The following is an 11,244-nucleotide window of genomic DNA, read 5'->3' as shown; positions in this document are numbered from 1 at the left end:
GACTCCGACTCGACTGCCAGTGACAAACGCCTCCAGGGTGCAATATATACACGAGTTTAGCCACATGTAATGAAAGTGTGAATGAAATTTTCATCTTTTTGTGAAGCAGCTGCAGTAAGAGAAAAGTAGAAAGTTCAAATAGAAATTTAACCCCAAGCGCATATTTATACCACGTTTCGCTCTTCTTTCCCCGAGTAAAGCTTACGTAAAACAAATACACATGTAACCAGTCCGTCTGTGTGTGGGGGGTGTGTGTGTGAGGGCGTACCCCTAACTGTCATGCTGAAAATGACCTAAGGTAGAAAGAGATTTGCTGTTGCTGCTGTAAAGGGGAGGACGAACGGCAACAGGAGTTGCTTTTCAGGAGCTGCAGGAGCTGCTTTTTTGTTGAAGGTTGTTGGCCTTGGGGCAGATTTGGAATGATATGTCAATGATAGATGCAACACAGTTTTCGGACTATGTTTGAACAGGTGAGTGTAATTCGAACTGTTAATTTATCTATCAATCTGTTAGAGTTGCATTTCAGATAGGTGCAACACGAGAACAAAAGTCTTTCTGTTCAGCAATCCCTTTGAGAATGGTATCTCATTAATCTTGATGTACTTGAAACAAGTAATTTTAAATGGATTTATCTAAGCAATAACGCTATATTAATCTTTTCGGTTGGGTCTTAAATATTTCCTCTAGCTCTTTGTTTGCTCCTGGTTTTCCTAATTAGTAACTCTGCAATTCCCAACTCTTTCGGCCGACTGCAGCGTCTTACCCTAACCAAAGCTGCGCATTGCATGAGGTATTTGCCCTCAATGCTGCTGGGCAAAGCCGAGCTATTTCCACCCTTTAGTTGACAGATCGGGAAACCACTTCAACCGTAGCCGCTGTCAACTCAACCTGAACTCATGAAACTATAACAATAAAGGCCGGAAATTAAAGTGTGAAAACCGGCAGGAAGTTGACTTGATTACAAGAGTGAGAGTGACGCAGACTATGTGTGTGCGTGTGCTTGTATCTAACAGTATAAGCATATATATAGTGAGTATATAGATAGCACATTTGACAAATAGAAAAGTTTACAATGCATTTCATTTGCTCAACTGTCAACGGGCAGCCCGAAGCTGTGACACTCGCAGGTGACAGGAGGCAAGAGACTACTGACAGGAGACAGGAGACAGGAGACTGGAGACAGGACACAGCCACAGGCCACAAAAGGCGGCGCCTCTGATTGAATGTTAAACATTTAATTTAAACTTGTCCCACCACAACCCAACATACAGAAACACCCGCACACACACACACATGGCTTAGATTCGGCAACGCAGAGCATAATTTATGCACGCACATCAATTCAAATGCATCTAATTTGGTAAACAGGCAGCTACTCATCGTCACACCTGCCTGGCGGAGAGTGAAGAGGGAGGAGCGACGCCCGACTCGGATCCGGACTCGACTCCTTGCTGACATTGGCTTAAAATAGTTTTCATTTGTTTTTGTTGTACTTGGTTCGGTTGCTGCAACATGTGGCATTGGCATTGGCACTAAGTAGCCTGTCTGCAACAGCATCTGCGACTGGGACTGCGACTGCAACTGCAGGGAGTTCGTTGCGCTTCGTTTGCGTACATGCAGCTCATTTAGTTGACATTTATAAACGTCACAAGGCGCGCAATGTTTGACAATTAATTAGGCACAGATATGCCAGACGATGTCTACAGCTTACAACCAGATTCTCTAGAAATCACTCATTACGTTCAGCTAAGTTTAGCTGCTCAATTTTGGATGGAATCCAAGCTAATTTATTGATGCCATAATTTCACTTTAGGGACATATGTATATTGTCCGTAATTTACTAGATAGTTGTCTCTCACATGTTTCAATCTGCCAAGCTTCGCGTGGTCGACTTGACGTTTCAGCCCATGATTAGATTAGATCTTAGTTTACTTCTAGATTGAAGTGGGGAAATCATATTTAAAGTAATTTTACGCTTATTTAGTGAGACACCCTGTTCTAGTTTTTTTTTTTGGGCGGCGTGTTGAACTGTAAAGAATTGCACAAAGCGTAGAGCAATATCGCACGATTGCATCGTAAAAGCTCTGCTTAGCAGGTGTTCAGCAATCTGCATAATTATCAGCCGATCATTAAGTCGAGAGTACTAGCGCCGAACAGACATCTTAACGTCAAGTTCTTTTTCTCATCTTAATAAAAGAATACAAAAAAAAAACCTGCTGCTTCACTATTGAAAAAGTACAGATCCTAAATCGGGAATAGAATATGTAAATTTACCGAATATAGAACTAAAATAAAGTGCGGAATAAAAGTTATTTTGGTGTTAACTACACCGTAGGTACGTTAGACCAGAGCAATTCGTCGTGTATAGCTGACAATTGGACGTATCGGACGTAACGATGGGTAAAGTCACACTCGCACTGAGCGAGATAATCTAGTTCCATCCACATCAGAGGACCTTCATAGGTCCCAAGGGCCAACCCAGCGTGTCTTTGGAAGGCGCTGCTATAAATCGGGTATCGATATAAAAGGGAAAGAAATGATCATTTATTTTCCAAACGATTAAAAAGTAACAGCAGGCGTATTTTTAAATCGTTGCTTAAAACTTAAAACATACCAAAAGAATGAAAAGGAAGAAATGCTGATGCTTAGAGGTCATGGATGTATATTATTTTTTTTTACCTGCATATCCTTCGGTTGTCCGAATTCTAGGATCGTCGCCTGTACACAACAGGATGTCTTAGCCAATTGCTGATCTCTTCATATAAATACAACACTTTATTTAGTAGTCGATCAATTTAAGGTCCAAGTTCCAATTTCGTCTTGACTTCACCTCAACCTAACTGTCGCTAGACCTAGCTGACGTCAGATTTTCTCAAAGTTCTAACACTAAGACCCAAGCAGAGCTATTCCCCAAGCCTGCAGTTATATTAATCTGCTAATTCAACAATCATTCAATTTCGTATTCCCACTTAAGATATGCCACTCAAATTCAGTTTTTGTGCTCCACGGCTTAGAGCAGAGAGCATTCAAAAAATGCTGCAAGAACTGACCGAATCACAGCAATTTTCAAAGTAAACATTTTTGCTGCCCTCCCCCCCTTCATCTCGTCATGTGATTGTGTATGTGTGTGTGACTATCAAGCAAAAAGCGCCAGGATTTTTATTTATAAAACACTTGAAAAGGAAGCAGAACAGGACGCACAGCTTGAAGTCCAATTTTTTTTTGGCAGCATATTGACGCAGGGATTTTGCCTCGACAAAAAAGGAAGAAAAAAACACAGTGGCAAATGTGCAATGAGCACTGAGCAGAGATCAAACAGTAGTACGACCAGGCAGGCGGTCCGCCTGGCGAATCCAGTTGCCAAGTCCTTTGAGGTTTTCTGGGTTTGAGTCGCTTGAGTGAAAGTTTGTTTTGCTTTTGCAAATGTCACATGAAAAATGCGTTCGCTGTGCAAATGCCGGCACTTTGCATGGGTTGCCTCACTATAAAGCATGGTTTGGGGGTCTGTCAACCCCTCTCCCCCACTGCCCCATGCACCACCCATTCGAAGCAGGGTGCTGGTCGCCTTGCACGAAATTTCCATTTAATGTGTTTGCGCAAAGTATTAAAAGGCAACGACGATTGAGTATCGAAAAGTAGTAAAGCAAACCGAGTAGCACCCCGATAGCCAAACAGAGGAGGGGACAACGGAGTAGGGGGGATGGTGTAGGGTAGGGTGTCCATTCCAGGGGTCCATGGCGAGCGCTGGCATTGCCTGCAGCTTGCAGTCGCCAGAGGGCGCTGGCTGCTGAGTGATTGCCATGATAAGTGGCCCATTATGATGCCAGTTTGCACAGCGAGATTGCGCTGCGCTCCATTGGAGTTCGTCAGTTGTTCAGTTCCTCAGTCCTTCAGTGCCTCAGTTGTTCAGTTCGTCGGTTTGTCAGTTGCCTTCGTCTGCCTGGCCAATTCTTTTTTAATGCATATCAAAGTGGGCAAAGTTCTGGCCCCCAAAAAGTGCGTCATTGTTGTAGCGCTGGACTCGAGTCTCGCAGTATTTTTTTTTTCTGTTCCCATCAGTTTCTTTGCTGGAACGGCTGTTGACAAAAGACATTTAATTTTGCCTTAGTTTGCTTTTGCCCGCTTCGAGTATCTCTGCCATAAAGTTTGTCCTTCACTCCCTCATTTGCTTCTGCTCCTTCTGCTTTTTTCATGCCTGATTTTTGGTCTACGCTAGCGAAAACTTTGATAAGTGAAATTTATTGTGGGCGCTTTGAGTTGTCCAGTCTGCATGGAAAAGCTCAACTTATGGCTGCGATATTCCCTCCCTCCTGGGCGTATTCTTGTTTAATGGCACCTACAGAGCAGTTTTCAACAGCAATCACGGTTTTGTGGTATATATCTGAAATTTGTCGTTTATTGCAACTGCAATAAGCACTTTTCTGGCACGATAAGCAAATCGATAGCTGCGATTATATTCTCTTTCTAGCTGCTCAACTTAGACTTAGATGTATCCTAATTAATATGAATTGAACTGCTCAGCGACTAAATCGCAGCCCCGCCCCAAACACCTGACACATTGGAGCGCATTATGCATCGATCATTACTCATGCCATAAAAGGAATCCACTTAATCTCGCAACGAAACATTCAAACATTTATTAAAGACATGACAGACCCTTGTTGGGGGTTGCAGCCCCCTCAGTTATTCAAGCAAAAACTGCAACAAAAGGTACAATTTATAGTTCGACACCCTTGGCGTATAAAGCCTGCCCGTCAAGGGGACGATTTGGGGAGGTCGCACGCACACGGCCAGCCCCGGAGCCCCGGCCCAATCCAAGGACATCGGGTGGGTGGCAAAATGTAATTGCTGCCGCCCCAAAATTTGGCATAGACCTTGAAAAAAAATATCAGCAGTGAATGCCCCGTCTAGCGAATGGGGAATGAAGCGTGAGGTGAGTGATAGAACTTAAAGCTCGAACGCCCGTGCGCATGCAATGAATATTTACGAGCGGGCGCCGTTGGGTCCTCTGAGGATTATTTGGCTTTATGCAATTGCGCGCAAGTAAAAATCTAATTTATCCGCCTGCCACCCTTCGTTTTGTTTGACAATTGCCTGAAATGATGCAGTGCATTGGCATGAGACTCGCTCTGCCGGCACGTACCCGGCTATACCCGGCCGCTTTAAGGGAATTTCCCAAATTTTCCTAGCAGGCTCAAAAAAATTGCTGTGCTATTGGCTGCAGCTACCCTTTGTCGGCTAAGGTCCGAGCTTAAAGATTTGGGGTGGCTTCAATACGCCCGGTGGTGGGTGGTTGGGTGGTTGGGTGGTTGGTAGATAGGTCTCTGGCCTCATCATAACACCACATGTTCTAAAATTGCTGCTGGCGTCGCCACGTCGCCATCTCGTACTTCATGTAGATTTCTATCTATTCTATTGTCTGACTTTTACTCGTGGTAGATTTTAACATTCATTCCGTTTGATGAGGCGCAAAGTTGTGGAATTTATTGCCTCAGCCTCGACAAAAAGTTAAGTGGATTTTACGTAAATTAATGAGTCCACTCCTTTCCCAGCCCCCATTACCCAGCCCCCAGCCGACCGCCTGAGGGGTTGCAACTGATTCGTTAAGTGTTCTCGCAAATGCAAATTCTATTGCAGCTGTTGGTCTGCCAAGTCTGGCAAGTTTTGGCATGCGGCCGGGGGCAAACAAAAGGTACAGATCATTTTTATTGAGTAAGATTGGGTGGAGAGTGAGTGTAAAGCTATTTTAGGGGTGCACTGAGAACGTAAACTTTAAAAGCAGTATGTTAAGATCTGTAATCCCACAATACAGATAATATAAGATAAGCTGAGCGCTTATCAGAAAATAATCTATTTGCCTAGTGTGTAGTGCAATAAAGTTCTGTAAAAGACTATCGCCGCTTTCGTCAAGCAAATAATTAATGTAATCTTATGTAAATATAGTATGCAGCTATTAAAACCAGTTGCGAATGCATGTACTCACAGCAGATGAATCCAGGATTGCGCCAGCTGCAGTCATGTACAAGACCGAATCTCTTCAGACGCAGGCCACAATGCCCATGGTCCGGATACGATGCATGGAGGGCGTAGTCGGTAAATGGCTGCCACTGCAGCAAAATTGGAGCAGTCGCAGCTGCACGCTGCCGGAACGCTATATGGAAAGCGCCCAGCGTATCCATGCCTTTGAGACCCGCGACAGCGATGTGTTTGTGGTGACCTTTATGAAGTGCGGCACCACTTGGATGCAGGAGCTGGCGTGGTTGCTCCTAAATCAGCTGGACTTTGAGGCCGCCAAGAGCAGTTATGTAATGGAACGCAGTCGATTCCTAGAGTGAGCCGCCCACATTACAATTTATTATCCAATTACTGAGCATGCCTCATGTCCCATCTTAAAGGTATTCAGCGATCACGCCGCAGTCCTATGATACGATAACAGCATGCGAGGAGATGGTCAGTCCACGTTTGATAAAATCCCATTTGCCGGCTCAATTGTTGCCACAGCAGGTTTGGCAGCAGGGCCGCAAAATAATCTATGTGGCTCGCAATCCCAAGGATGTTGTGGTCTCCTCGTATCATTTTTTGAATGGGATCAAAATGTGGAAGGGCGATTTGGATACATTTGTGAATGAGTTTATGAAGGATGAGATTTTATACACCTCCTTCTGGTCACATATTGTGGATTTTTGGAGAATGCGCAACGAACCCAACATTTTCTTTGTAACCTATGAGGAAATGAAGCGGGATTTAAGAGCTGTCGTTAAGAGACTATGCAAGTTTTTATCTGTGGATGATGTTAAAGATAATCAAATGGAACAATTGCTGCAGCATTTATCATTTGACAATATGAAAGGTAAGATATGAGAGTAGTTTCCAAAAGACATACGTATTCAATGGACACTTTTCATGTCTCAGGCAGCAAATACAGCAACCTGACGGGTCTTTTAAGAACAACGCAAAATACTACCAAGGACTTTGAGTAAGTTCAAGATTTGATGTCTTATGCACTAAGATTTATACTCTATTTTGCGGCATTTCTAGATTCATGCGTCGTGGAGTTGTAGGTTCCTACAACGATGAGCTGAGTGCCGAGCATAGGCAAAAACTAGATAAATGGACCAGCGATTTTTTGAAGCCATACGATATTAGTGAGTCGGATATATTTGGTGAATTGTAAAAACATTTTAGAATGTTTGCTTTTCTTTGTGATCAGCACCAAAGATAATTTCAATAAATTTGCATAACAATTTGATTAAATATGCAAGCTTGTGCTGTTTTAATCTTTTGCCTTATCCGCATTACTCAATTTAGCTTTAGCTATTAAACTGTCGTAGAATATAAGATCGCATTTGACGCGTATAAGAGATATGCTTGGCGCTACGATTCGTTTCAGTTGCTCAGTCTTCGCCAAAACATGCACGGAGAATGCAAACTTAGGGGTCTACAATTATAGAATATACTTAGTATAGATCTAAAGTTCTACAATAACGAACCTCGTGTAGATGATCCGTATGTGCTATTAAGTTTGCTGCGCTTATAATCTGTTATCGAAGAACAATCTATTTGCCTAGCGAGTAGTGCACAAAAAAATAATTGATAGCATTTTCTTAACTAAATATAGTTTTAAGCTATTAAAACAACCAAACCAACCTAGGAGTGCACCGGCTATAGTCATGTACGAGACCGAACCTCTTCAGACGCAGGCCACACTGCCCATGGTCCGGATACGCTGCATGGATGGCGCGGTCGGCAAATGGCTGCCACTGCAGCAAAATTGGAGCAGTCGCAGCTGCACGCTGCCGGAACGCTATATGAAGAACGCCCAGCGTATCCATGCATTTGAGACCCGTGACAGCGATGTGTTTGTGGTAACCTTTATGAAGTGCGGCACCACTTGGATGCAGGAGCTGGCGTGGTTGCTCCTAAATCAGCTGAACTTTACGGCCGCCAAGAGTAGCTATCTAACGGAACGCAGTAGTTTCTTAGAGTGAGTCGCGATTCACAATTTTGTTTGCACATTACTATCCCGGTTTCATTCATCTTATAGATTTTCAGCAACCATTCCGCTGTCTGTTGATACGATAACAGCATGCGAGGAGATGGTCAGTCCACGTTTGATAAAATCCCATTTGCCCGCTCAGTTGTTGCCACAGCAAGTCTGGCAGCAGGGCCGTAAAATAATCTATGTGGCTCGCAATCCCAAGGATGTTGTGGTCTCCTCGTATCATTTTTTGAATGGGATCAAAATGTGGAAGGGCGATTTGGATACATTTGTGAATGAGTTTATGAAGGATGAGATTTTATACACCTCCTTCTGGTCACATATTGTGGATTTTTGGAGAATGCGCAACGAACCCAACATTTTCTTTGTAACCTATGAGGAAATGAAGCGGGATTTAAGAGCTGTCGTTAAGAGACTATGCAAGTTTTTATCTGTGGATGATGTTAAAGATAATCAAATGGAACAATTGCTGCAGCATTTATCATTTGACAATATGAAGGGTAAGATATAAGAGTAGTTTCCAAAATAAATGCATATTCAATGGACACATTATTTATTTCAGGCAGCAAATACAGTAATGTGACGGACCTTATCAAAAAAAGGCTAAATACTACCGAGGACTTTGAGTAAGTTCAAAATTTGATTCTCGACAAATCAATGTTAACATAAGAGTTTTAGATTCATGCGTCGTGGAGTTGTGGGTTCCTACAACGATGAGCTGAGTGCCTTACAAAGGCAAAAACTTGATAAATGGACCAGCGATTTTTTGAAGGCGTACGATATTAGGGAGTCGGATATATTTGGCGACCTATAAGTAGATTTTGAAAATGTTGGCTTGAGAAGATAATTTCAATCAATTTAAATAAAAATTTGTTGCAATAACCAAGCTTCTGTTTGAATCTTCTTATCCGCATAACGACAGCTTATAAACTTTCACAACGTATAAGATGACATTTGGCGTGTATAAGATACATGCTTGGCTCTTAAATTTGTTTTAGCTGCTCAGTCTTGGTCGAAACGTGCGCGGTTTAAGCCGCTTAAACTCGTGTTGAGTGTTTTTTTTTATGATGTTGGGCCGTGAGCTTTTATTAAGGCATAAAAAAACTATTTTAATGCTGTTGCTGTTCGCTGTAATTTGCAATGTTATCATTTATCTCTACATAATGGACACGAAAACAGAAGCTTCAACAACCAGAACAACATCAACATCAACAACAGCTGCAGCAACAGCAGCAGCAGCATTTGGCCCAAAGATGGCAACAACGCCACATGAGCTCATTCAGTCGGAGACGCTAGTGATGGCCGGTCTGGGCGCATTAGGTCGACCGGCGGAGAGCAACTGGACTGCTGAGCAGCTGCTGGCCATGGAGAGCAGCCAGCGCGAAACGGGTTATAATGCCTGGCTCTCAGAGCGCATATCGCCGGCGCGTAAGCTTTTCGATATGCGGCATCGCAGGTGAGTCGCGGCAGCCAAGTATAAGAGCTTCACTCTCATCAACTGCGCTAACTGTTGACAGCTGCAAAAAGCTCAAGTACCCATTGGAAAAGCTCCCAGCTATCAGTGTCATTATCACCCAACACAACGAACAGCCGAGTGTGCTGATAAGAACGTTGAACAGTCTGAGGAGCAGAACGCCGGCGCGCCTACTGCGAGAGATCATACTGGTGGATGATGGCAGTGACCTGAAGCAAGAGTACCTTGCGAGAATTCTGGACGTGCAGTTTCGGGGCTTGGTGCAGCAGCAGCGTCTGCCAAGGCAGCTGGGCCTGATGCAGGCGCGGCTGGCGGGCGCTGAGAAGGCGCTGTCGAAAGTTCTCGTATTTCTTGATGCCCATGTGGAGGTCACTAGGGGTTGGCTGGAGCCCTTGTTGGCACCGCTGCTCGAGAACAATAAGACCTGCTGCACACCCGTCGTGGATACCATAGACTATGAGACCTTTGCCTATAGGCGCGGCAAGCCATCGCGTGGCTTCTTCGACTGGGACTTTAACTACGTGCAGCTGCCGCTGCTCAAGGAGGAGGAGCAGGCGCTGCCTGCGCCACATGACAATCCCATCATGAATGGAGGTCTGTTTGCCATAGATCGCAGTTGGTTCTTTCAACTGGGTGGTTATGATGAAGGACTGCGCATTTGGGGCGCGGAACAGTTCGAGCTGAGCCTCAAGATATGGCTGTGCGGTGGTCGTCTGCTGGAGGTGCCTTGCTCCAGAGTGGGACATCTCTTCAGGAATGGCGGTTTCCATGCGCAGTACATGAAAACCGAAAGTGGTAGCAAGGCGGTAGCTAGGGTAAGGCCCTCCAAGAAAGTAGACTTGACCAAGTGACTAATCTCATAATTCCCATGTCCAGAACTACAGACGTGTGGCTGAGGTGTGGTTGGATGAGTACAAGGACAAGCTTTATGCGAATATGCCGCACTTGACCCACATCAAGGTGGGTTCTTTGAAGAAGCAAAAGGCACTACGTCAGCGTCTACACTGTAAGCGTTTCAAATGGTTTTTGGATCACCTGGGTCGCGACTTTTTGGAGCAGTATCCAATGGACGAGCCTTTGGATTACGCCTTTGGCGCTGTGCAAAGCTTGGCGGCGCCCACACTGTGCTTGGAGCGAACAGAGACTGCGGAACATCCGCAACTGCTGCCTTGCGATGAGGATCTCATGTATCCCAAGTTGGAGCAAAAGTGGTCTTTGAGCCATTTCCGTGATTTACATTCGAGTTCCCGTTGCCTGGAGCTGCACCAGCAGCATCCAAATGCTGAAATTTGGCTCTGGCAATGTCATCATCATGCTGGCAATCAGTTTTGGTCCTTCGACCCCAATTCCAAGCAGATTATCCATGGCCAGAACAGAGCTGAGCAACGTTGCCTCGAAGCTCTAGTGGAACAGCGCAAGGTGGTTGCCAATATCTGTGATACCAATAATCTGCGGCAGCAATGGAAGTTCGGATATGCAAATGAGAAACTGCTGGAGGACTTTTGGAAGAATTTACTTCAGTAGAAGAAGTCAAAGAAGGGCTGATTGACTGACTGCAAGACCTTTTACCTGACCATGATTTGAAGATACTCATTAGCTTTACAAATAATTGGCAAGTAATTCTAATAAGTCTAACAATACCCTGTCTCCATGGAAAATATACTAAATGGGTAGCTTTCTACCTGTCTGTCTGTCTGTACGTCTATCGTGCCGATCTCAGAGACTGGGTGCAGGGTATCTGCTAGTCGGCCATTGCCGAATAGAGCATTTT

The 11,244-nt window shown here is 44.4% G+C and overlaps 3 protein-coding genes across 8 annotated transcripts; all 3 read left to right on the top strand.

Moving 5' to 3' along the window:
* Positions 1-2,137: 2,137 nt before the first annotated feature.
* LOC115765793 (estrogen sulfotransferase-like) lies at positions 2,138-7,241 on the top strand. 6 transcript variants are annotated; one of them, XM_030709520.1, is made up of 5 exons: positions 2,138-2,400; positions 5,989-6,331; positions 6,396-6,850; positions 6,913-6,976; positions 7,039-7,241. In XM_030709520.1, exons 1-5 carry the CDS (start codon positions 2,397-2,399, stop codon positions 7,172-7,174), a joined length of 1,002 nt encoding a protein of 333 aa, XP_030565380.1. In that variant the 5' UTR covers positions 2,138-2,396; the 3' UTR covers positions 7,175-7,241. The 6 variants fall into 6 exon arrangements, with proteins under 6 accessions (XP_030565380.1, XP_030565369.1, XP_030565397.1 ...); XM_030709509.1 differs by having other exon boundaries at positions 5,986-6,331; XM_030709537.1 differs by having other exon boundaries at positions 2,139-2,335.
* Positions 7,242-7,655: 414 nt separating this feature from the next.
* LOC115765822 (sulfotransferase family cytosolic 1B member 1-like) lies at positions 7,656-8,828 on the top strand. The gene is made up of 4 exons (XM_030709549.1): positions 7,656-7,984; positions 8,045-8,499; positions 8,562-8,625; positions 8,678-8,828. The coding sequence occupies exons 1-4, from the start codon at positions 7,671-7,673 to the stop codon at positions 8,811-8,813; spliced, it is 969 nt and encodes a 322-aa protein (XP_030565409.1). The 5' UTR covers positions 7,656-7,670; the 3' UTR covers positions 8,814-8,828.
* Positions 8,829-9,252: 424 nt separating this feature from the next.
* Positions 9,253-11,221, top strand: LOC115768832 (polypeptide N-acetylgalactosaminyltransferase 8). The gene is made up of 3 exons (XM_030713532.1): positions 9,253-9,455; positions 9,517-10,288; positions 10,350-11,221. Exons 1-3 carry the CDS (start codon positions 9,253-9,255, stop codon positions 10,995-10,997), a joined length of 1,623 nt encoding a protein of 540 aa, XP_030569392.1. The 3' UTR covers positions 10,998-11,221.
* Positions 11,222-11,244: the final 23 nt, after the last annotated feature.

The sequence above is a fragment of the Drosophila novamexicana genome, unplaced genomic scaffold (assembly GCF_003285875.2).
Source record: "Drosophila novamexicana strain 15010-1031.04,08,12 unplaced genomic scaffold, DnovRS2.1 tig00000009-arrow-pilon, whole genome shotgun sequence".
NCBI classification, from domain to species: Eukaryota; Metazoa; Arthropoda; class Insecta; order Diptera; family Drosophilidae; genus Drosophila; species Drosophila novamexicana.
This window is presented reverse-complemented; position numbering and strand designations above follow the sequence as displayed.